Source organism: Euprymna scolopes, chromosome 31 (genome assembly GCF_053919585.1).
Source record: "Euprymna scolopes isolate OS-2025 chromosome 31, ASM5391958v1, whole genome shotgun sequence".
NCBI classification, from domain to species: Eukaryota; Metazoa; Mollusca; class Cephalopoda; order Sepiida; family Sepiolidae; genus Euprymna; species Euprymna scolopes.
The window spans coordinates 68,545,707-68,573,423 of record NC_136512.1 but is presented as its reverse complement, the minus strand read 5'-3'; the positions used below and the strand labels follow the sequence as shown (position 1 = coordinate 68,573,423).

Below are 27,717 nucleotides of genomic sequence, written 5' to 3'. Positions count from 1 at the left end.
CAAGTGCTGATATACTTCTTGCTTCTTTCCACATGCCCAAACCAGCAAAAATGGTTTACCCTTATGAGGACATCAACTTTTGGGAGTGACAATTTTTTCAAGTAGAGTATTTTCCTTAATGTTCTAAATCTGGTCAGGCCTTATCTTGTATATTCACCTAATTATTGCTTTTGTTATTTTCTCGTGAAACCTTGGTGAGGGCCCAACACTCAATACTATACAACATTATGTTTCTTACGCAACTACCCCTGGTAATAACTGAGATAGCTCTTATGTTGAATTTAAATTTGTTTATCTTATTTCTGTGGGTGTGTGCTTTGTCTAATTTGTCAAATCTCCAATACTAACGATTACTACAATACTATACCATTGATTACTGTACACACAATAACCCTTATCCCCAAGTGGCTTCCGGGCCTTGATAAGTGGTGACTTCTATGTAAAAAAAAAAAAAAAATTCTGCTCTTGTTGAAAGGCAAGTAAATAGACAGTGATAAAAGGAGTTATCTCCCTTAACCTCTTCTTCTTAATTCTTGTTAGACTCATGTGATGAACATCTTAACCGCCATTAACTTCTCATAAGAGAGGAGATTGTGGTGGACATTCTATTCCTCTGCTTTCAGTGTAAAAATGAACTGCTCCTGCTTATAAATATTCCTGCTTATACTAACTTCCTAATATGCTGAATAAAATCTAAATACAGTTTCTTTGCTTTGTGTCTTTTTTTATAAGAATTCAGCACTTCTACACTATTGGGACGAAATTTCAGAAATTATAATTAAGAATTTCACATGAAAACAATGGTATTTACGTATTCCTCGTATTTTTAAGATGATTATATGCAAAAATTACGAAAATCGATGAGGTAGAAAATTATTTATTAAAGAAAATAAAAAATAGAATTTGATGAAAACAATCGTAAGACACAGGAGAGTTCAAAAGGGAGGTAATTTTCTGTTTCAATTTAAATAAGATGGCTGCAATTTTTCGCCTGTTATCACAAGTTGTTTTTTTTTTTTTTAATAATTCAGTAATATTCAGGTAATTTCAACTGCATAATTTGGAAGCTACCATTGTAAATTAGAATTGACAAAAAAATCAGTTGAAACCATCGTTTTTTTTTATCTGAAAACTCCATTTATCGACTACAAAATTTTGCTTTAATAGTGTAGAAGCATCAAGAATTCTTCAATTAAAAATATGAGTTATTGCCCTTGTTCGAACATGTTTTCCCTCACATATACACACCCACATGTATGCACACATACGCGCACAAGTACGCACACATGCGAAACGTCACTTCCCCTGAAAGGAATGCTAGACATGCGCAGTCAGAACACTCACCCCGATATATAAAAGTCCACAACACGATTCAACTTCCTCTTTCTTCCCTTTTGCCTGGTTTCGTCAACCAGGCAAGTTCGGCGTCCATAGCTCTTGGTTTGAAGACTTTTCCACGCAGACGACTTCTATCATGAATGCACAGTTTTGCTGAGGCAAGCACTCCCTTTCTATTTTCCTTTCTACGTACGGGACAGCCATTTCTCGCCCTCGACTTCATTCCTTTCTTTTCCACGCATGTAGTCGTCAACACCTGAATGAACACGTGTTACACCTAAACCATTTTAATTTTGACAGAAAATAAACGACATGTTTATTTTATCCAGCAATTGAGTTTTGTTTCCTTCATTCCATTCGTTTCATTATTTTATTTTGTAATGGGATTAGGATTTATATGTCCTAGTCCTCTACACCCTTGCTGAATTTTATTTGTGGTGATTTTTTACAAGTGTTTTATTCAATCAGATTGCTTGAGCTGGATGAGGTAATTATTTAAATAGATTGTAGTGAAGGAGGTTACTTTCTATATTGCCAATAACATGGTACAACAATAACAAATTAAAATTGAAGAACAGAAACAGATTGGATTAAATAATTTTTTAAAAATAAATCATAGTAAAGTAAATTATTATACAGTACCAATAACATTATACAACAATAACAGATGAAAATTTGCTTGTCAGAAAGCAAAGTTTGATAAAAGCTATTTGGGTCTGACTTACGTCTGCTATGGTCTCTGTCTGAGATCATATTCAACTACATATTTTCGCCAGCATGTAAAATGGGCGTTCAATGGACGATGATGAAGAAATCAAATAACCTCTGATTCTTCTCTCGTGTAAAGTTGTAATGTTATGACCCTTTAGGCTGTGATCATAGCGTAGTATCTGTTAACTGTGGCAAGCGGGGTCAATGGTCAAAACATTATTATTATTATTGTTATTGTATTCTTATTAATTCATTTGAGCGACGGATGGTCGCTGGATCAGTTATTATGATTAGAAGAATAAACAATTAAATTACAGAAGAAATTAAATCTAATGTTGAGATAATGGACGAAATGCTTGAGCAACTAACCTTGGTAAGCACATGATGCAATGTTACTTCCCTCGGCCTCCATACCAACACCTACTGCTGTCGAAAGGTAGCAGTTACGACACCAAGACAAAAAGCCTGAAAAATAAATAAGACGAGAATTTCCTTTGAAAAACAATTTTTTTTAAAATGATACGATTTTATAGAAAAATGCCACACACTCTATAATAAATAGCAAGGTGTATTTATTTCTATACATATATGTATGTGCATTTAATTGTTTTACGTTGTGTCTTTTATACTTCTGTCTCAATGACTTCATTTGACGAGATATTTTGTATTTTATCCTCACATATAGTTATAATATATATATATTTCGTCCTTATAGTGTAGAAGCATCAAGAATTCTTCAATTAAAAATATGAGTTATTGCCCTTGCTGAATTTATTTGTGGTGATTTGTTACAAATGTTTCATTCAATCATATATATATATATATATATATATATATATATATATATCTACTATTATATAAAAGTCACTGTGTGTGTGAGTTTCTTCCTCAAAACTGCTGAGCCTAGCTTTTGCAAATTTCACACAAAGGTAAAATATATATAAAATGTTTGGCAGTATTCTTAGATATGTTTTGTACAGAAATTCATCCGATAAGTATCAAAAATCGAAAGAAAAAAAAATCCGATCTTAAAATTAGCTTTTCTCTCTTATAGATGAAAAAGAATAGTTTTTACAGGGGAATATTTTATGTTCAACCGCCAAAGGGAGATAATAAAATTTCAGCAAATCATTTCTTCTTAAAAAAAAGAAAAAGAAAGATTTATTATAATTTGGAGATGTAGCTTAGTGGTAGAGCATTTGACTGCAGATCGAAAGATCTCCTGTTTAAATCCGAGTGTACCTCACCATTTTATTTTAATTTTTTCTTATTAATGAGTTCAATTTATAATAAAAGAAGAGTTACCATTTCTTCGTTTTAAAAATAAATATTAATCAGAAGTGACTTTTCCAGGGCATTCATCACCAAGCCCAAATATTAGCTGATATTGTAAACAAACATAGACGGAATTTGATAATCGACATTATCATTATTACTTTTTTATTTTTTATATTTTTGTGAATTAGTCTACCTCGCAAATAATTCCTTGTAATATATAATAATAAACAGATGATTGATTCTATAATAATACATATGCAATCTGCATAAATTAAACTATTGTGTTTAAGCGTATTGTACGACCAGACAACGCCGGGCTGTCAACTATTATATATATATATATTAGTGTTGGGACAATTAATCAGAATTGGAATTGGGAAAATATGTGCTTATTTTCCAATGCCAAAAACGATTCTTTTAATTGTTTATTGTTTGATTTGATTTTTTTTTAAACTTAAATTTCCATTACTGCTACTAAAGATAAAATGTTAAATATTTATTGATTTTAAGCTACAAACAAAATTAAAATCTATAGATCACCTCTGCACGTGTATTTTTCACGTTTGCAAAAATGTATATCTTATATCACCTGGGTTTTTATGGTAATTTAAAGAAAGACAACTCTATAGTTAATAATTTGGTGATTTTAAAAGAATCGGAATTGGAATCGGGAATTTAAAGTAAAATTGGTAATTGTATCAGAATTGGAAAAAAAATTTGATATTGCCTCATCACTAATATATATGTGTGTGTGTGTGTGAGAGAGAGAGAGAGAGAGAGAGTTACAAATAGAAGCTGAAGAGAGACAAGTAAAGCAGTTCTATTACACGGTAAAATAAAAGTTAAATTTTGTCTAATAAATTCTAAAAAAGGGATTAAATTAAAGAAAATAACAAAGTATATTATGTATTTTTAACTGGCCTTTCCGATGCAGCAATCGGATTTTAGAAAAAATAAATAACAAAGGAACAACAAACATAATTGCAAAAAACCCTTGTTCAAAATTATTGGCACGATTTATTTAATAATCAATTGTATAGCCTTTGGCCTTGATTACCTTCCGCAGTCGCTTTTCATAGTTTACAACCAAGTTGTTGCACTCTTCAGTAGTAATTTTAGCCCACTCTTCCTGACAATAATCCTCCAATTGAATAAGATTCTTAGGCTTCCTTTGCATTACCCTCAATTTTAATGTTCTCCATAAATTTTCAATTGGATTAAGGTCTGGGCTTTGTGATGGCCACTCCAAAACATTAATATGATTGTCCTCAAGCCATTTCTTAGTCAGTTTAGCCGAATGCTTTGGGTCATTATCTTGCATGAACCACCAACGACGACCAAGTGAGAGCTCTTTAGCAGAGTCTTTCAGGTTTTCATCCAATATTTTAACATAATCTTCCTTTTTTATGCTACCTGTGACCTTAACAAGTCGCCCTGGTCCAGAGGCAGCAAAGGATCCCCAAAACATCAAACTGCCTCCACCGTGCTTCACTGTGGGTATGGTGTTCTTAGGCAGGAAAGCTTCGCCAGATTTTCTGTAAATATAAGACACTTTATTATGGCCAAATAACTCTATTTTCGTTTCGTCAGTCCATAGAACACGTTTCCAGAATGCAACATCTTTATCAATATGACGTTTTGCAAAGGCTAGCCTTGCTTTCAGGTGCATAGGCTTCAATAAGGGAGTCTTTCTCGGACGACATGCTTTTAAACCAGCTCTCTTCAAAACTCTACCAACTGTATGTCGAGATACATTCACTCCAGAGGTGCTCTGTTCATCAACAATCTCCCCAACAGAGATCCTTGGGTTTTGTTTTACTTGTCGAACAATTTTCCGTTCATCTCTTGGGGAAAGAATCCTTTTTCTCCCTCTACCCTCTAAACTCATAACGTGGCCTTGCGATTTGAACTTGTTTATTATGGCTCTAACAGTGGATTTGGGAAGGTTTAGCTTCTTTGAAATCTTATCATAGCCCTCCCCATTGGTATGGCATGCTACAACAAGCTTCCTGACGTCTTCGCTGTGTTCCTTAGTTTTAACCATGGCGATTGAAAATTATAATTTAGTCACTTATAATAGTTTAAATAAATCGCTATCTAAAAATTATCTGAAAAAAATTATTCACTGAATTAGCGTTAAACAAGCATAATATGGCTATAAAAAAGTTCAGAAAGCACGTAAACCGGAAATTGATTGATATTATACTGATACTAAAAGAAAAACAAAGCCGTGCCAATAATTTTGAACAAGGGTTTTTTGCAATTATGTTTGTTGTTCCTTTGTTATTTATTTTTTCTAAAATCCGATTGCTGCATCGGAAAGGCCAGTTAAAAATACATAATATACTTTGTTATTTTCTTTAATTTAATCCCTTTTTTAGAATTTATTAGACAAAATTTAACTTTTATTTTACCGTGCCAATAAATATGATCATCACTGTATATATATATATATATATATATATATGTCCCGTGAAAGTAATATATTCGTTTGAAGTAGCTGAGTGGTCTTAGCTATCATGTAATAATCTAGTAATTCACCTCACTGAACGAGTGTTCGTGGCCAGAACTGATATATCCTTTAACATGAGGCTTTCAACATAGCTTTCAAAGTCTTTTTCAAACTGCTCCATCAGTTGGTATTTATGGTTTAACCAGCCAATCATATTCTTATGAATGTACTCTTATGCATTATTATCAATATATTATCAAATATTTATGCAATCTTTTTGGAGGTTGGAATTGACAGTGCAGTGGTGAAGTATATTACATTATTTTAAGTGTGATTTGTTCCTGACTAAGTACAGTTTATTTTGTATTGTTTTCTCTTTTCTCTTTCTTTTTTTTCTTTTCCAATTGTAACATAGTGTGGACGGCTATATGTAAATACAGAGCCATGAGTGAAATGACGTCACAGTAAGGGAAAAGAAGAGTATAAAAAGGAGAGAGCACGTTCAAGAAGATGATCACATTAGAGATGTAGATGATGTTTGAGAGCACATTCACGTGAGAGACGTCACAACGGTAACGAGAGAATGAGGGCATAAATGTCATTGTACAATAAAAAAAAAAGAGATGAAGTTCTTTCCTACTTTTTGTTTTTTGTCTGTTTAACAACTGAGGCTAAGGAAAATATGTTTCCTTATATGCATATATAGATAGCATGGAAGGTACCCTTGCTACTATGCAACTACGATGGACCGGGCACATTGCTAGAATGGAAGACAACGGAATTCCAAAGATGATCTTTTACGGGGAACTGGAAAATGGAACCCGCAAGGTAGGAGGTCAGAAGATGTAACAAAGCGACACCTGAAGGCAATGAACATCAATGTCGCGAGTTGGGAGGAACAAGCCAAAGAAAGGAGTGGTTGGTGGAACAGTCTCCACAAAGGAAAGAAAGAAATAGAGAGAAAGATTGGAGAAGCCTTAGAGTTGAGACACTATAGACGACACAACCCTGGCACCCACATATGCAGTGCCAGTGACTGGCGCTTCTACACTATTGGGACGAAATTCTGGAAATCGCAGTAATGAATTTCACATGAAAACAATCGTACATACGTATTTCTCGCATTCTTAAGATGATTATATCCAAAAACTACGAAAATCAATAGGGAAAAAAATTATTTATTAAAGAAAATAAAAAACAGAATTTGATGAAAACGATCATAAGACACAGGAGAGTTTAAAAGGGAGGGAATTTTCCGTTTTGATTTAAACAAGAGGGTGGTAATTTTTCACCTGCTAACATGATTAAAGTTGTTGTTTTTTTTTTAATAATTCAGTAATATTCAAGTAATTTCGACTGCATAATTTGGAAGCTACCACTGTAACATATTAGAATTGACAAAAAAAAAAAAAAAAAAAAAAAAAAAACAATTGAAACCATTGTTTCTATTTACGATGCCTCCCTACGGGACAGAGTTAGACACCAGGGTCGTTTTTTAACGTGGAGCAAAGGAACAAAAATAAAAATTGTCTCAGTCGTAAAGGATTTCTCCTCCATTGACAGAGAACAAGAAACCGAAGTGCAGCAGCAGCATCCAAAGAACAGATACTACACTTCGATCCTGTCCCGAAGGCCATTGTTTTTTTTTGTTTGTTTTTTTTTTTTATCTGAAAACTCTATCGACAACGAAATCTCGTCCCAATTCTTTGAAAATCTCAATTTTCGCTAATTGTCTTTGGAAAATGTTTTCATTAATAATTAATTTGGTTATCCTGACGCTCCGCACTTCTTTATTTTCATTGGAAGTGACGTCACACAAATCTTATAATACGGATGGCTACAATTGTAAAAATAATTTGTTTTATTTTTCTTTCATTTTGAGCTCCTTTTTTCTCTCGTTTGTTTTTGTTTTCTACAATTAATAAACCAGTTTACAAGTAAATTCAATCTTGGAAACTACTCGTTTGCCGTAATTTTAAACGTTATTTTCATTTTCAGCGACCCCGAAAACCTTTAAGAGTGGTAATTTTAAAGGAATTTGAGGGTGGAGTTGGAGTAATTCTTCATATTTACCTTTTTTTTAATTGAATTGTTAGGTGAAAGTACAGAATAGTTACAATACACCCTCCCTTCCCCATGTTAAATAATAGGTTTCTAAATAATAGCGTTAAAAAATAGCTCGGGTCGTAAAGTGCAGGAGGACTGTGCAGGCTGCAGGACTGCAGGCAGGAGTACCTATAAAAGGTAACGCCGGATCGGAAAAAGAGCTCAAAATGAAAATAAAATAAATTCTCCGCTCAAAATAAGAAATGGGAGAAAAAAAAAAAGTTCAATTCTCCGCTGTGTTAGTAATTAAAAACTAAAACAAATTCTCAAAATGAAAAGAAATGTTAGATTCTCCGCTCAAATACCAATATAACAAATGGGAGAGAGAAAAAAATTAAATTCGCTAAAACAAATTATTTTTTACTTGTAAACTGGTTTATTAATTGTAGAAAACAAAAACAAACGGGAGAAAAAAGGAGCTCAAAATGAAAGAAAAATAAAACAAATTATTTTTACAATTGTAGCCATCCGTATTATAAGATTTGTGTGACGTCACTTCCAATGTAAATAAAGAAGTGCGGAGCGTCAGGATAACCATTAATTTATCGTTTTCGTAATTTTTGGATATGGTCATTACTAGGAAAAGTCAATTAAGTAGATACGATTGATTTTACTTGAAATTCAATATTTCGAATTTCGCTATTATAACGAAGAAGCGCCAGATTTTTTTTTTTAAATAAAAAAAAAAAACAAAAAAAAAACAAATGGGAAGCAACTCATCTTACTGAATTACTTCCCTTGGGTCATAAATGTAACTACTATCATTCTTTTTTTTTTTTTTTTTTACTTAGCGATATTTCATTAAAGGTTTACATGTAAATAAAGATGAAGAACTTACCATTTTCATTCGCAAGTCTTAATGCCTGAAAAAGAAGAAAAAAAATAGAAAATATGACAAGATTCCGAAAAGGTCATTTTTTTTTAATTTTCAAAATAGTAACATCGTACCCCACCCCACCCCAAAATCAATGCTCATGCATTGATATTTGATTTATATTCTCGGTCTAGGATCAATGTAATATATGTGCACCTTGAAATTGTTACTTAAGAGCATATATTTAATATATAAAGTATAGTCAGTCAATAGCTTTTTTCCTACAAAATCAATATTTGATTTTGGTTTATCAATGTTTTTGGTGGATTCTTGCAACATTCTGTTAAGAACAATAAAATGTAATTCGATTTAATTTCACCCAGAAAATACTTTGACTAGATCAGTTGGTACTTATGCAGTTTAAGGATCATGCTACTATCAGAATCGTTCGAACGGTTAAGAGAAAATGCTGGAAAGTGTCGAATACAAGTTTCATGACTTTTTTTTTTTTGTGCAAACAGTAGCCAACTTTTTAAATGAAAAATATATTATTTCTGTCAGTACGAAGCTAATTTATTGGAAAATTAACTGAAAAATGACAGCAATATTCCTAAATAATTATTGACAATTTTTATGAAACTTTTAGGAAAATAAATTTCAAATAAAAAAAAGAAAACTTTCATTGCAAATATAAGTTTCATGAATAATTAAAAAAAAAAAAAAAAAAAAAAAAACAATTGATAGCAAACAAAAAAATATTTGGATTTTTTTAATGAATTTTATTCTTTTTATGATTTTCTTTGTTCAAATCAAAATAAATATTTCAATACTTTTTTATATAATAAACCAATGATAATAAGCAAATCTTTTCTTTATGATTTTTTTTTTTTTTTTTTATTAGGAGTAAGACGCTCAGCGTTTCAGCACTATCCGGCATTTTCAGTAAACTTTGCAAACGATTCCAATGAAAGCAGTTCTTCGCAACAACAAGAAACTAACATAAGTATATTATTTTTCTTAAACTTTACAATTCAAAGGGTGTACCTACCTTATTTCCTGCCTTCCCCTAAAAACATTATGTAAATAAGTTATATACAAGTTCTAGGGGAAGTTACATGAACAAATATTTTATTTTGAACTAGCTGGACGCCTAGTATTGCCCAGTTATACAATATGCTTAAACATGATATTTTAATTTATGCAGAATGTGTATGTATCAACTCTCTATTGAATATTATATATTACACAAGAAACAAATTTTTAAAAAATAAAAAATAAATTTTTTTTAGATAAATAAAATAATGATGATAATGTCGTTCATTAAATTCCATCTGTGTTTATTTACAATATCATGTCAGCTGATATTTGGGCTTGATGATCTTAAAAAATAGTCTTTTTTTCTCTTCTAGATAAAAAAAGAATAATTTTTACAGGGGAATATTTTACGTTACACCGGCCAAAGTTACACTGGTATAACATGAAATATACTCCTGTAAAAATTCTTTTTATCAATAAGAAAAGAAAGATTGTTTTTTTTTTTAAGATCAGATTTTTTCGATTTCCGATACTTATCGGATGAATTTCTGTACAAAACCTATCTAAGAACACTGCCAGAAACATAAATAACCTTTGTGTGAAATTTGCAAAATTGTTCAAATGAAGATAAATATTTAGATAACGTTTATTAGTGGGACCTGTGGAAATTCCACAGGGGACTCATTCATATGTAATATATTGATGTTGGCATTCTGTAGATGTTCAGCATAAATGGAGACGCTCTGATATTATTGTAGCTCTTTTGTTAAACTGCAAAAGTATTTATCTAAGCTAGCAGGGACGCCCGGCATAGCCCGGTTGTAAAGTATGCTTAAATATGATGTTTTGATTCTTGCAGATTTTGTATATATTATTATAGAGTTAATGTCCTATCGATTTTTATATATTATAAAATTGTGATTTGAAAAATAAAAAAACTATATCCATATGACTTGGGTGAATCAGCTTGAATTGAAACCGAAACCGAAACTTATGAAAAATATTTATATATATATATATATATATATATATATATATATATATATAATTTGAGTTCATTCAGATATAGTAAAAAGCCAAAACTTATGAAGAATTCTTGGTAAAATTATTTATGACAAGAAATGGAAGTCCATAACAATTAAACCTACACGCTATCCTATTAATATATAGATATTTATAATAAACCACTGATAGCAAATAAATGCTTTCTTTGTGATGGTTTTTGTATTAGGATTAAGACACTCAGCGTTTCGGCACCTTTCAGCATTTTTTGTAAACAACTCAGATGATTATGATGATAGCACAGTCGTTATACAGCATAAGTACCAATCAGTCTTATTTTCATACAGACATAATCTTGACAAAAAAAAAAAAAAAAATCACACACAGAGTTACTTCCCTTTGTTCTGGAGGGAAAAAACCAGCAGAGTTAAAAAAAAAAATTGTAATTGATCAATATCCCAGATAGAGCACATAGTAAGCCAAAAGTTTATTTAATTGGTTTTAGTGGTACTCTAGATCCTAGATAGAGCAGGTGTGTTTTAACTTCTTTGTTCTTTTGTTGGTGTGGTCCAGGAACCATAATCCATAGTGCTCAATATCCTGCATAGAGTAGGTAGTAACCCAAAATCGAGATTAAATTTGGCTTTAGTAGCACTTTGCACACACTATTTAACATCTGCTATTCTGTTTTGTTTTTTTTAAATGGCTCTGGGCAATACTAGGAAACGGGTCCTGCTAGTAATAGGTGTAAGAACTCCTAGTGAGTGAATAAAAAAAATGAAAAAATAATAATAATAATAATAATAATAGTAGTCATAGAAAAAGAAGATAAAACACATGATTCAGTCAATATTTAAGAAATTAACTAAAGCTTTCCCAGTGACTTACCCAGGCTGATTCTGACACGTGGTTGACTGCAAGGCCATCCTCTGGATCACGTCCGATTCCAAACCGGTTTAAGGAAGCCGACTGGGTGAAAATTTTCTGAGATTGTGTATAAAACAAGGCAGGTGACGATTTGTGTGTTGAATGAATTGGGAAGACTTTACGCACCGGATGGCTGAAGGAGTAAGGTGTGGACGATGGAGCAGAATGATGGATCGGAGAGAAAGACGGAAATGTTGCTGCTGCCAGTTTAGTGAGATGTGGACGAATGAGCATCTGCGGCCGTTGCTGCAGGTGCATCAGTAGGCGTACAGGCTGCATCCTAAGGCATAAATTCTAAGTAAAAAAATAAAAAAGAAGAAAAAAAATAGGATTAGAATAATACCAACTTAAGGATGAGTAAAATAAATTACCTGAACAGAAATGTTTTGTATCACTTTCATGTCCCTTTAATAATACTAAACCTTAGATCTAGAATCCTTATTCCATTTTTGATCAAAATCCATTACATGATTTTCATCCTAGAAAATATCTAAAATTTAAGGTTCAAAGTTCAGGGATTTTAATAAGAAATTTAAATTCGTTGAATCTTGCTTAGTTGATGGTATCTGATGACTATGGATCAAATTCAATGCAAATCTGAAAAATTTTCAATGAGGTTAAGCACCCTAAAATTTTCAATGAGGTTAAGCACTCTAAAATTTTCAATGAGATTTATGCACCTTAAAATATTCTGAATAAATGAAATTTGGGGAATATTTATTAATTGATGTAAAATACCTATTGTTAAAATTTTACAAAAATCGTAGGCATCTCCAATTATCAGGAAAGAATTCCGCCACCCTTTTTATACCACATTTGCATAAAACTAAATTAAACTAAATATACTCCACATTACGAGCCCTTATGCCTAGCAACTGTGTCCCAAAATTCTTAATTATCACTTAATTAGTTTAGGAATGAATCTTGTACGTGCAAATATATACTGATTAGAGCATAATCTTTTCATTCTTTCAAGTATATATCCGACAGAGTAAGACACAGTCAATCAACCAAGAAACACGTCAGTCTATATAAAAACATATAAGATATTAACGGATATATACTCCAGAGTGAAAACAATGAAAAGAATATGCTGCCGTCACAGCCGTAATAGTCATATACACAGTCATAACGTGATATGAATCCAGCAATAAATAAAATACATAAAACGTTTAAAAACTATGTAATGATCCTAATTAAATGGTTCCAGCTGATAAAACAAAAAACGATTACAGCATGAGTTATGACACTTATAAGAATTTAATTACGAATGAGCTGAAGAAAAATTATAAGCTTGGAAATGAAAAGGGTATATATATATATATATATATATATATATATATATATATATATATATATATATATATATATATATATTTCTTTTCAAGGGAAATAAGGTAAAAAAAAACGATAAAAGTGCTCGATATGTTAATAGAGCGGTATATAATTTTTTAATTTTTGGGCTCAATAAAAGATTAAAAAATTATACATATATATATATATATATATATATATATATATATATATATATATATATACAGTGGGTGTAATAAGTATCCAACGCAAAGCCAATAGTTGATTTATTTTTATTGCACAAAAAAAAAAAAAACTAACAAAGTGCTATTCTAATGTATTTTTGTATGATAAATAAAAATCTCATATAAAAAACCTTATATAATTACGTATTCACTAGATAATTACATAAATATCATATCTAAGGTTCAAAAAGTATCCAACGCAAGGAAAAAATCAGTATTGGTATTTAGTAATATGACCTTTACTCTCCATAACAGCTTTCAAAAGTTTGGGATAATTCCTTACAAGATTGTTACAAATGTTAACTGGAATTTTATCCCATTCTTCTTGGCAGATTCGTTTAAGTTCTCCCAGATTCTTTGGATCTCTCTTTTGTACCATCAACTTGAACTCTCGCCACAGATTTTCAATTGGGTTGAGGTCATCCTAATACCTTTATTTCCTTCTCCCGAAACCATGCGGTAGTTGTCTTTGTTATGTACTTGGGATCGTTGCCTTGCTGGAATATCCAACCACGAGGCAAGTTCAAATCTTCTGCAAACTTCGAGAGATTATCGTCAAATATAGCCTGATACATTTGAGAATTAATTTTCCCTTCTATGATGTGAAGTTTTCCAGGGCTGGCTGAAGAGATACAAGCCCAAACCATTATACTTCCACCTCCAAACTTCACTGTAGGGATGGTATTCTTTGCGACAAATGCTGAGTTCTTCTGTCTCCAGACATGACTTACATTATTTCATTCAAATAACTCAATTTTCGTTTCGTCTGACCATAATATTTTATCCCAAAAATTTGAAAGTTTCTCCAAATGACGATGCTTGATATGAATCGGCTTAACAATGGAATTTTTCTTGGTTTCTGTGATTGGAATCCTTTCTTTCAAAGCATTGTCCTAATTGTATTCTTGCATATATATGTCCCAGATGCTTCTAATGTTTTCTGGAGTTCAGAACGAGTTATTTGTGGATCCTTCTTCACTTCATGGACCAAAAATCGAGCCATACGGTTAGAAATTTTGGAAGGATGCCCTGAACGTGGCAGATTTGAAGTGCACTGGTAGGACATCCATCTACGAATCACCGATGATCAAAATTGAGATATTCAACATTGTTGAAATTTTTCTATCCCCTGAACCATCCATGTGTAGCTGAACAATTAATTTTCTTGTCTTTTCCGACAATTCTCTAGTTTTAGCCATTGTATAAACAGTGCTACTAAATTGATCAAAATAAATAATATGCCGTCAAGAGTTATCTGGATTTACGTAATTCTCTGAACCATCACATGACAAATATTTGGCGAATTAAAACTATTTTTCTTTGTATTGGATACTTTTTAAACCTTAGATATGACATTTATGCAATTATCTAGTGAATGCATAATTATATAATATTTTTGATACAAGATTTGTATTTATCATACAAAAATACATTAGAATAGCACTTTTTTATTGTTTTTGTTTTCATGTAATGAAAATAAATGAACTTTTTGCTTCGTATCGGATACTTATTTCACCCAATTTATATATGATATAAATTCAGCTTTGAATATATTATTATATTTTGTCTATATATTTTAGAGACACACTTTTACAAAATGTATACACTCTAACGACCGTGGCGTTTTCTAATCAACAACAACTTGTTAAATCAACAAAGTTTTATTTATTTTACAAAATGATAATCTGACAGGTGAGAGCATTCGGGTCAGTAGGGAGGAGGGGGCTAACAATTCTATGATGGCAGAAGTGTGTGTCACTGGCTTTGCTCCTTCTCTCTGTCTGATTGTTTGGGCTTAGTTTTTATATTTACATTCCTTGATTGAAATTTGTTCTCTTATTTTGATCTTCGATTTGAAAAACTTTTAGCAATTCCAATCCAGAGTTAAATATTTCTTTCATTGTTCAAGATCTCAATTCTTTCATCAGAATGTAGTGTTGACGTCATTGCCAGCAATGGTTTTGCCCGGCTCTGATATTTTCTGATATTGTCTGTCATATATGCAACAAATATATTGAAAAAGAAAAGACAAATTCCACAAAGAGAGTGGTTGCATGCCAGTCTGTCACGTGTGCACAACTTGTGTATAACACCAAGAGGCATATTGTCCTGATCTTTATAGCAAGTGGAAAAGTTTATTGTTGTCCGTAAGGTGGTCACCACAACAGAACCTGGCATACTCGGGCCATCAGTCCAAATCATTTTCTACTTCACCACTGTCACCTCCCATTTTAGTCGAGTTGTTAAACAAGAAAATTGCAGAAGGTGCGGACAACGACTGAAACCAACTTGAATTGTGGGTCAGTTTTCTGATTGACTGAGTTTTGAAACATAAAACCTGAACAGAACAATTTAAAAAAAAAAAAAAAGTGGAATTCAAAAGAGAAACGCCCTTCGTGAAATCCGTCATGGTTGAATGGTATGTGTGGTATTATTTATGAATTATAAATAGAACTTTTACTTTACGGTCACACGATTAATGTAATTGAAGGACAAAGAAAAAATATCTTGCAGAACTTAACTAACAAAACCAGTGGAAATATCACAATTACAAATGTGTCAACAAATCCATGATTTAAGTTTTACCCTAAGTTTTAATATCAATTTCTCCGAAATCTGTGATGTCAATTTTTCCCAAATCCATAATTTCAGTTTCATCCAAATCTGTGATGTTAGTTTCACCCAAATCCTGGATGCCGATTTCACCCAAATCCGTAATGCTAGTTTTGTCTAAATCCATGATGTCAGTTTTGTCCAAATCCATTATGTCAGTTTTGTCCAAATCCATTATGTCAGTTTTGTCCGAACCCGTGATGTCAGTTTTTTCTAAATTCGTGATGTCAGTTTTGTCCAAATCCGTGATGTCAGTTTTGTCCAAATCCTGGATGTCAGTTTTATCTAAATCTGTGATATCAGTGTTGTCCAAATTTGTGATGTCAATTTTGTCCAAATCCGTGATGTCAGTTTTGTCCAAATCCGTGATGTTAGTTTTGTCCAAATCCGTGATGTTAGTTTTGTCCAAATCCGTGATGTCAGTTTTTTCTAAATCCTGGATGTCAGTTTTATCTAAATCTGTGATATTAGTTTTGTCCAAATTTGTGATGTCAATTTTGTCCAAATTTTTTATGTCAATTTTGTTCAAATCCATGATGTCAGTTTTGTCCAAATCCGTGATGTCAGTTTTGTCCAAATCCTGGATGTCAGTTTTATCTAAATCCGTGATATCAGTTTTGTCCAAATTTGTGATGTTAGTTTTGTCCAAATCTGTGATGTCAGTTTTGTCCAAATTTGTGATGTCAGTTTTGTCCAAAACCGTGATGTCAGTTTTGTCCAAATCCGTGATGTCAGTTTTGTCCAAATCCATGATGTCAGTTTTGTCCAAATCCGTGATGTCAGGTTTGTCCAAATCCATGATGTCAGTTTTGTCCAAATCTGTGATGTCAGGTTTGTCCAAATCCGTGATGTCAGTTTTGTCCAAATCCGTAATGTTAGGTTTGTCCAAATCCGTGATGTCAGTTTTGTCCAAATCCGTGATGTCAGTTTTGTCCAAATCCATGATGTCAGTTTTGTCCAAATCCGTGATGTCAGTTTCAACAAAATGTATGATGTCAGTTTTACCAATGAACATGCTTTCAATTCTCCATTTGGGAAACTGAAATAACATATATTTTTCTTTAGTATTTTTGCTTTATACAACTGCTATATTTACTGAAAGACTTTTTTTCCTTTGTCAACTTTCTGCCTAAGCAGGGGGTGATGTAGCAGTCATTAATAAAATAAAGATTTATTGTCTCTCATGACTCAATGTCCTTGGCTAAGCGATTTGGCCACACACTGACCAATCAGCTTGCAGGGCACATTGATTTCATCTGTCCCCTAAGGAATTCTTTAATCCTTTTGGGAATCATTGTCTGTCAGCAGAGAGAACCCAGGAAGTATTAAATAGAGACATCCCTTATCTTTCTCTCCTCGCCACTAAATGTTATAACATTGCTGATCTTCACCAAAGATAACTGCAGGCCAACCTTCAACAGCACAAAAAATGTTAAACTCTTCCTTTTCCTCACTCGGACAACATCCAATTTCCTGTCACTGAAATAAACCCTTTCAGCATTGTTTTAAAAGAGGTTTTGTGTTTCCTTTTGTGCTACGTTTTCATTTACTATTCATATATATATAGAGAGAGAGGGGGGCATTTCATACCTCTATAGGTCAGCAATAAAAATGCATCCAGTGGTGACACCCCAATTTAAGAACTTTTCTTTTACTATTGTAGTCATTACTAATCACGACCAATAGCTGCTCGAGGATAAAGGTTAATGAGACAGAAATGATTACTAGCTGAAAGATAAGGAACATTATGGAAGTACCAACCTTGATCAATGGTATGAACTACTAATTGTTTATGACAAGAATTTGTAGAGATTGGATGAATGTAAGGTGGTAGTGTAATAATCATTAATGGTATAGATTGGGTAGAATTTGGATTATTTAAGGAGATGGCTAAACAAGAACTTGTTTACATTGGACTTGAAGGCTACCATATCGTAATCAGCCAGGAAGCAGACGAGTGGAACAGTGTTTCACACGCGAGCAGTTCTAAGAAAGAAACTTTGTTCATGGAATTTGTGTTTAGATTTAGGCCCAGATAGAGAGTGTAAGAAATTGTTGATAGTGGTTGTAGCTAGTCGAGTGCTTTTTATGAAAGTTTGGCAAGTTAAGGAAAGGGGACCTCCTTGATTTCTGAGAACTTCGACTGAAGTAAAATGTTAAGCATTTTTATTTTTTTGTGGTAGCAGGACGAGTTCTTGCTGTGAATGTCTTACAAGGAGAAACTGAAGACTGGAGCATTCATGGAAATAACTATAGAGTAGAAAGAGACTAGCAACGTCTCTTCTGTGAGTAAAGAAGAGAAGAGATTTCTTCCCCACTAGATTTCAAAATCGATTTTGTACCTCATCAAGGCAGGATAGAACTGTGGAAAGTGTGGAGTCACTGTTTATATTATTACTAGTGGGGGGTACCTGGCGTTGCCCGGGTATTTAGAGGTGTGTGTACTCGGGCGGGGGGGGGGTAATCAGAACATAAGAATAAGCGAAGTAAATATTTTTAAATATTAAATTATTAAATATTTTATATAAAAAAATGTTAAAACTTTAAAAAATCGAAAAAGAACACAACAAAACTAAGGCAAACGAATGATGTTAAATGTAAAATCGGAAAAACAAAAAAGAAAACGTGAATGTGATGGAAAAAAAAGCAGAAAAACGACCGTTAAAACTTAACCAAAAAACATAGAACGTGAAAAATGGCTTAAATAACCCTGTTTCAATATTAAAATTTTAAAAATCGAAAAGAAAAGAAAAAAAAGACACCTCACACCACAATTCGAACTTACAACCTTTAGATAATGACGCCGACCTCTAATCAAGTGAGCTAAGACGACGTTGACAAAATTGGGTCGGTTTTTTAAATATTTAAACTAAATCAGGTTCCGACATCATTTGCGCATGCATAGAAGCGAACTTGTCATGAGAGGACGGTTTTTGCTACACCCTCCCTGTAGAAAACTGATGATTTTAGGGTGAAGGAATTAATGTTTTTGGCCAATTTTTCGATATTTGTCGGGCGAAGGTTCGAGCTTTAAATTGATACCTATGTGGTGAAAATCTGTGTCCCGTGTCGAAAGTTCTTGCGAGACATACAAACACACACACACATTTTGCCTTTTATATACACGGAAGATTTTTTTTTTCTTTAACACAAAAAAAAAATGATAAGAAAAATTTAAAAAAAGATATAATTAAGCTGAAGAGTGTGTTGAGTAAAAAAAAAAAAAAGTGGTAGTAGGCAGGCAGGCTCGAACCTGTACCACAAAGGAGGAAAAAATGTGAAAAAAAAAGTGACATCTTTGCTGTTGCGTACATTGCCAAATCGGAAGTGGCATAGGTTTAAATTATAGCTAGTCAATCAAAAAGAGGGGATGACTTTCGAAAATATCGGTGAAAAAAGCGACCCCTCCTTGTAGAAAAGTGCCCAGTTGAGGGTGAAGGAATTAATGTTTTAAGCCAATTTTTCAGTATTTGTCATTCAAAGGGTCGAGCTTCAAAACGATACCAATCTCATGAAAATTTGTTGCCTCTGTCGAAAGTTTAAGACAGACATACAAACATACATTTAAATAGACAAGTGAGATTTATATTATAGACTAGCAGGGGTACCCGGCGTTGCCTGGGTGTTTGTAGGTGTGTGTGTTGGGGGGGGGGTAAAGCAGAACAAAATAGAAGCCTAACCCGGTTTAAATATAAAAAAAAACGATGTTAAATTTAAAAAAATAAAACAAAAAAATAGCGATTTTAAAAATGGAAAAAAAAAATCTTTTGTAGGTGTAAAAGAAAAAAAAAGGGAGATAGGTAGGCTCAAATCTGGAGCCTTGAGGCCAATAGGCTGACGATATACACCTGCACTATGGTGACGGAAGCAATGTAAGACGTTATTTCGCGATTAAAAAGTGAATGAGTTCAAATTGAGATCAAATATCACGCTATTCCGCAGTAAACTATTTCTGCAAGACAGTTTTTTTTTGTTTTCTTTTCTCTCCTCAAGTTGTTGGGTGTAGCCCAAAATAGCAATTGTCTGATATTATGGTTTTCACCGACATTGATCAAAGCACGAGTGCCGCCGAGGTTTTTTTTTCAGTTTTCCTTTTTTATACTGAAAAACCAATGACATATGTGTGGGCCAATAAATATGGCAAAAATCGCGCATAAAAGTTGCCTAAATTAAAGGTACATGCTGAGTCGTTTCTTAAATCATAGATATTACATCTCGGTAGCATATAAAAAGTTATAAGAATGAGCGAGAAAGCCGAGAAGCACGCCGAAAAAAAACCTTTGGCAGACATACAGAAAAAAATGCCCACACACATTTTCGCTTTTATATATATAGACTAGCAGGGGTACCCGGTGTTACCCAGGTGTTTGGAGGTGTGTGTGTTGGGGGAGGGGGGTGTGGATCAAAACAACCCTGTTTAAAAAAAATGTTGGCCGGGTGTTTGAATGTGTAAAAGAAAAAAAAGTTTTAGTAGGAAAGTAGGCTCGAACCCAAAGCCTTGACGCGAAGGTGGAAAAGTAAAGGAAAAAAAACCCTGAGACCTAACCATCTCGGCCACGAGGAGAGAGGAAGTGAAAAGTGTCTTAATTTAACCTTTATAAAGTGAAATTGACAGGTGCGAGAAAGTTAAGTCGCGTGATGTTTGACCTTATTAAGTTTGGCACTGCAAGCTGGTTTCTATTTCCCCCACCTCAGCATTCTTTTTTTTTTTTTTTTTTACTGAAAAGCATAACGAAGACGCGACGATTGAAAAAAAACTCGAAAATAAAAATCGGGCAAATTAAAGATAGATGCGACCCCTGGTCATAACCGGTAGATATTATTATCTAGGGGGTATATAAAAAGTTTTAAGAAGGAGTGACCCGACCGAAGAAGCCTTTGGCAGACATACAGAAAAAAATGCACACACACACACACACTAACACACATTTTCGCTTTTATATATATATATATATATATATATATATATATATATATATATATATATATATATATAGATGGTGCCCCTTCTCCAAGTGATGTCATCTCAAGTAGCAACACTAAGCTGGATACTCCACCAAACTAGATGAATTCTTGTCCTGGAATCCAGTAAGATCAAGAGACCACAAGGAAGATATACTATAACATAATTACATGGTCGATTAGAAAGAGGAAAATTATGTTTCCAACTTCTTTACTAACTCCATGTTTGAGAGGTAAAGTAGAACTTTAACGGAACATTCGAATATCTATGTATCTCATATAGAGATCAAGTGTTAGCCACTTGGAAAGGGGCTCCTTGATTTCTGAGAATTTCGACTGATCCATGTTACCATGGATCACGTGAGAGAAACACAAGCACAGCTTAGTTTACCAGAAGAACAATTTGCAACAAAATCTGGAAGCGAAATCTAAAAACAATATATGCCATAAAATTGGAAAACTGAAAAAGCTCAAATTTACCAAATGCAGCATTTAGTTTCAACACTCACTAGATAAATGGAGAGGGGGTTAAAGAACCCAGGCTTATATTCAAAGAGGACTAGTTCCAATTTAAAATAAATATTATGTAGATATATACACACTCAGACAGGAGTCAAGACTAAAGATGTTCTCGAAGTCAAATGCTAGAAAAACAAAAAGGAGGCATTCTGAATCTCGCAAACGCGTGAAGTGAGTTTCTTTTATACTTCTGAATAGAAGAATGCATTCTCTGTTGGCAAGTAATGTTCAGGGGAGACAACTTGGATCTAATCTAAGTATACTCTTATATTACATTGGTAACAGTTTAACAATTGTACAAAAACGTGTAAATGTTATTTTTCTGTAAATTTTGATTTGATTCAAATTATAACAATTAAACAATTTCTGAAAAAAAAAAAAAAACCTGGATTAATCATATTCTTTAGGGATGGGCAAAAAAAGTGAGTGAATATCCTTTCAATTAAAAAAAAATCTTTCAAAAATCATAATTATCGGATCTTTATGTAATTTTCAATATATATTAATTAATAGGTAAACGGTATTATAAAGCATTTATTTAAAAACAAAACAAAAATTATAAATGTTTTAGGTCAAGTTTGGCCATGGAATTTCTTGAGTTAATCTATTTTGGGGGCAACGTGAGGACATAGGTCAGCTAGTATAAAATGTTTATCTAAAAACTAAAGAAAAATTATAAATGTTTGAGGTCGCTTCAATTACATTTCCATCTCTTCACTCCAAGAAACTTGCTGACCACCATGACATTTGAAAGTTTGAATGAAAAGAAAAAACTAGTATATTAAAGCCCTCAACGCAATCAATTTTATATTTAAATCATTCAGGTTTTCTACGGAAAGTAAACAAAAAAAAGAATACTATTCGTTCCGTCTTGTTTTGTTGTTTTGATGTTTATATTAACATAGTTTATTACTAACTGATGAGGACCCAAGGTTGGGAGCACAGAAGGAAAACACGGAACATGGATTAGGAATAAGAAAGATATATTAACTAAAACAATTACAGGGATAAGATAAAGAGTAAGCGGAGCTTACTATCCAGTGGTGTCCATTACAGGTAGTCATATATGCTGCATACTACTAGTACTCCTGCTGATTGTACGGTATTATGATACTGTTCCCTGAGAGTGTTATCTCACATCATAATATAGTAATGGAAGAATCTATGATGCAGGTAATTTTCGGTCTCACAACACTAATTAAAAAAAAATTAATTAGTTTGGTTTGGTTTGGTTTGGTTTGGTTTGGTTTGGTTTATGGCATATCAACTATCTATTGGTTATTTAATGCACAATTTTACAATGATATTTGACTCTTTCATTTTTAACTTAAATTCAAGCCATTATCATTGCACAAGCAGTAATGCCAGGCATATAAAATCAACAGTAGTTCTTTGATATGACAAAGGTGCGTCTGAAATGAATGTTTCTGTTTAGAGCACAATTGAACCATGAAACAAGCCTTCTATAATATAAATCTTACCTGTCTGTTTAAATGTATGTATGTATGTATGTATGTATGTATTTCTGCCTAAAACTTTCGACAGAAGCAATGGATTTTCACAAGATCGGTATGATTTTGAACCTCGACCCTTCGGACGACAAATATCAAAATATTGGCTAAAAATATTTTCTTCACCCTAAACTGGGCACTTTCCTAAAAGGAGAGGTCGCTTTTTTCACAATATTTTCGGAAGTCATCCCTTCTTTTCGATTGACTAACCTTAATTTAAACCTACGTCACTTCCATTTTGGCAATGGACGCAATGGCAACAATCACTTTTGTTTCATGTTCCTTTCCTCCTTTACGATATGGGTTCGAGCCTGCCTACCTACTGCCACTTTTTTTTTTGCTCCACACACACCTCCAAACACCTGGACAATGCTGGGCACTCAGGCTAGTTATATATAAAAATAATTTTATAAAATCAACAGTAGGTTCTCTACAGTGCAATGTAGACTACGATATATTGCGCAAGAGGCATGTGAAACTTCCTCCAGGTGCACTGCGGTGGGTCCCCAATTAGAGCAGGCAATCAATCGTATTGATTTAAAAATGGGCTATTTCATCGATTTTGATGGCGATAAAAATATGAGAGCGTGAAGCAATAAATTTTATATCATCATTCAATCCTGGGCAACGTCGGGTCACCCTACTAGTGCTGAATAAATTTGTCAAATATAATAATTCTATAGGTAGAATAATTTCTTTATATTCTTAGAATACAATACATTATTTTAGAAGGAAATTTTACTGAAAGGGTACAATCATTACTCATCAAAAAATTTAAAAAAAAAAAGCACTAATCCCAAAATCATAAAATAAAAGGAAATTTTACAGCAAGAGCAGTAACATTACTCCTAGAAATCAATACTTGTAGAAGGAAATTTTACAGAGAGTGATCTGACATTACTCTCAGAAAAAATTATTCTTTGAAAAAAAATACTCTTTGGCATTAGTACTCTTTTTTGTTCTCAACACAATTGACCCTCAATCACGGCCTTCTAGTATTGGGAAGAAAATAAATAATGTTTTGATTTCTAGAAGAATTAGATTGAATAAAATGGTTGGAGATTAACTCATAGATTAATATTCATGACATGACCACCCAACTGATGGGATTGGACTGTTCTGATCTCTCATTTAGTAAGGGCCAAAATGCAAAAATCATTCAGCCACTAGGATGTTGTCCTAAGGCATCACATATGAACATGTTTTGGAGGTAGGGTGTTACCTTCTGCAAGGGGTTGCAGTCGGCAAATTCATGGCTGTGCTGAAAATTAATTAGTACCTGTAATTAGTGATTATATTCTTAAAAAAAAAACAAAAAAAACGTGTTTTTGTTTTTATCACAGCAAAATATAACAATGATAACATTTTTTTAGATTTGAAAAAAAAAATGAAATTTATTTTTTGTTAATAAATTACAAAATTTGATATAACAAATTTTGATTTAAAAAATAAGAATACTAATTATCTAATGTTTTGAAAAAGCATACTTGTTTTTTTGTTTTATGAGGGACGTTCCAAAAGTAATGCCTATTTTTTATTCTGTCTGAATGGATCAAAGTGGATTGCAAATTGCATTGTTATGATGATCGAACTTATGCAATGATTACCTGAAGGTTTCATCTCTCTGTTACAGATACTAACAGTGTGAAGCTCTAAGAAAGCAACTCATCATGGACTTACATCAGAAGCAGCGATACGTCATTAAATTTCTCCATGCAGGAAAAATAAAACTGATCAACATTCATCGGCAACTGCTGAATGTTTATGAAGCCTATGCAGTTGATGTCGACACAAGTAAGAGATGGGTGTGTCGATTTCAGAGTGACAACGCATGCTCCGGATTTTAAAAACAAAGCATTAAAAGAGTTTGCAAAAAGGCAATGAGAATGGTGGTGGTGACTATGTCACGATTTCAATATCACCGCCTCCATTTTTTTCTTCTTTCTTCACACCCTCTCCCCCGCTGTTTCTCTTAAATCAAACAAAGGACGTGATTGGCTAAACACGAGCTAACATATGAACATATCCGGGTTCAGTGAATTCATTCACCTACCCTTTCTCTTTTCATCATCGATTTTGCAACACACGTCGGAATTTAAATATATCAACAAAACGCCAACAAAACAGGAAATTGACATTTTTGCTTTTAGACAAAATTAATTTAAATGGAATCAACAAACTCACAATCTACTTTTGATTGCATAAATTTCGTTCTAGAATTAATTAGAGTCACTTGTTTGTCTTATTAGGAGTGACATCACTAACATCACCCTGGCCAAATGAATACAGCTCGTTTTGGCCAAGTCTGGCAACTCGGCTGGGGTGTAAGATGAGGCTCCCAAAGCTATCAGTCATGTCAACTGAATCCACCAGCGCCAAAGGATTCCAGCAGCAGTGACAGCAGCCGTCTCAGCAGCAGTTCAAACAGCTCTTATCAGCGCTAAACAACCAGCCCTTATCAGGGCTAATAAGTTTTTCTACTAATGCGATTCACTACTGCTTGCCTCCTGAGACCTACCAGCAGCGAACTTCATTCCCAGTCTCCAGCACTTCCAGCTCACTCCAGCGGTTTCCTGCTCATTCCCGCAGCCTTCCAGCCCTTGGTGCCTCCAGCTCGTTCCAGTGCCTCTAGCTTCCTCCTGCAGCTTTCCTGCAACCTCACCTGCACCTCGCTCCTCCGGCCTGCAACCTCGCTTGCACCTCACTCCTCCAGCCTACAACCTCTCTTGCACCTCGCACCTCTGATTTGCTACCTCGCTCGCATCTTGTTCCTCCGGTCTGCAACCTCGCTTGCACCTGGCTCCCTACTGACCGTCCGTCCTTTAACACTGATCCTCTGTTCTCAGTGTCGTCCATTCCTTAACACTGACCCCTTCGTTCTCAGTGTTGTCCGTTCCTTAACATTGACCCTGCATTCTCAGTGTCCACCGTCCATTCTGGATCGCCCTGACGTCCAACTGATTGTTCCAGACCCAACGAGCAACCCTGAACCACACTACATCTAGAGTACCTGTTCCAGACCTCCAGACCTAAGCCTCCAGTGACGTGCGATCTTCCAGGCGACCAGCACCCAGATCAAAAGAAAAAAAAAGCGAACCCTCGTTTTTAACCAAACAACCTGTGTCTGTCATTCTTCTTTGCCTTTTTGCTGTTTACCTTTTTGCCTGTGTCTACCTTGTTAGTTGTTGGGTCGATTGTCCCCGAACGACCGGCGCCGCAACAACTATGTAGAAAACAAATTCTCGAGCACTAAAGATCCTGTTTCCGTCTTGATAGCTCTTTAACGTTTTAGTTTTTTAGTTAAAAAATAGGCCATACTTTTTTAACAATTCTCTAGCTTAGTGTGATTATTTTGTTTTATGGCATATCAAGCCTTTTTTAGGTTATTTAATGCCAAATTCGGTCATTTTGATAAAAGTTTTTATGCTTCAAGTTCTTTTATATCTTCAAATATTTATCATAGCATTTCGTTTGGTTGTTTTATAGAGGAAATTTGTTGGCTTTGCAGAACATGATTGAGTTTTGCAAAGGGAAATGGAGAACAACAACAGCATCAACGTTTGATGCATTTGAAGTCAGAAAGCAGATATCTTCAGACAGTTTGATTTCTGTAGACAGCACTAGATTTTTTATTTTAATCACAACAGAATTTAATATTAATATTTTTTAATGCTGGTAATATTAGGTTGGTGCAAAAATAATGTTTTTTTACATATATATATATCTGATAAAAGACGACGGCGCTTCTACACTATTGGGACGAAATTTCGGAAATCATAAAACTGAATTTCACATGAAAACAATGGTATCTACGTATTTCTCATATTTTTAAGATGATTATATCCAAAAATTATGAAAATCGATAAGGCAGAAAATTATTTATTAAAGAAAAAAAATAATAGAATTTGATGAAAATGATCATAAGACACAGGAGAGTTAAAAACAGAGGTAATTTTCTGTTTTGATTTAAACAAGATGGTGGCAATTTTTCACCTGCTAACATGATTAAAGTTGTTTTGTTTAATAATTCAGTAATATTCATGCAATTTCGACTGCATAATTTGGAAACTACCATTGTAACTCATTAGAATTGATGAAAAAAATCAGTTGAAACCATTGGTTTTTTTCTGAAAACTCCATTTATCGATAACAAAAATCTCGTCCCAATTCTGTAGAAGTGGCAAAATGACATTATTTTTGCACCAACCTAATAATTTAAAATTCTAAAAACTTAAAATTAGTAATTTCATTAAAAAAAATTTTTTTTTTAAATAAAACAAACATGTATACTACACATCACACTATGCCTATCGGACATTAAAAACGGTTTCTTTAACAAGATTGGAAGATATTGATTATCTTCGCCAACACTGTAAGATCTCTGCAATGAAAAACAAAACAAAAATGTCTGTAGCACCTTGAGGAAGGCTCATAAGACCGAAAATTTAAAAAAAAATTAATAATTTATTTACTAGCCGGACCTGTGGAAATTCCACAGCGAACTCTTTCATATGTAATACGAAATTGGTATTTTGTGGATGTTAGCATAAATGGAGATGCCCTGATATTATTGTAGCTTTTTTGTTAGAACTGCAAAAGTGTTTATCTAAGCTAGCAGGGACGCCCGGCAGGGCCCAGTTGTAAAATACGCTTAAATATGATATTTTAATTCTTGCAGATTTTGTATATATTACTATAGAGTCAATTTTCTATCGATTCTTATATCTTATAAAGTTGTAATTTCAAAAATTAAAAAATATATCCATAGTACTTGGATGCATCAGCTGGAATCAAAACCAAAACTTATGAAGAAAAAAAAAAGGTATACACACGCAGACACGCAGACACACACACACACACACACATATATATATATATATATATATATATATATATATATATATATATATA

The 27,717-nt window shown here is 33.3% G+C and overlaps 1 protein-coding gene across 5 annotated transcripts in view; it reads right to left on the bottom strand.

The window, feature by feature from the left end:
• Positions 1–27,717, bottom strand: part of LOC145255808 (transmembrane protein 160-like) — a 60,448-nt gene that overhangs the window by 4,744 nt on the left and 27,987 nt on the right. For 4 of the 5 annotated variants that reach the window (XM_080114497.1, XM_080114498.1, XM_080114496.1 and 1 more), the window contains exons 2-4: positions 11,625–11,957; positions 8,724–8,748; positions 2,419–2,514 (exon numbers count right to left, since the gene is read on the bottom strand). In XM_080114497.1, the coding sequence (XP_079970623.1) occupies positions 2,419–2,514; positions 8,724–8,748; positions 11,625–11,942 (439 nt within the window). In that variant the 5' untranslated portion in view covers positions 11,943–11,957. Of the gene's footprint in view, positions 1–2,418; positions 2,515–8,723; positions 8,749–11,624; positions 11,958–12,401; positions 12,805–27,717 lie in introns of those variants that run through there. The other variant, XM_080114499.1, reaches the window with a different exon arrangement.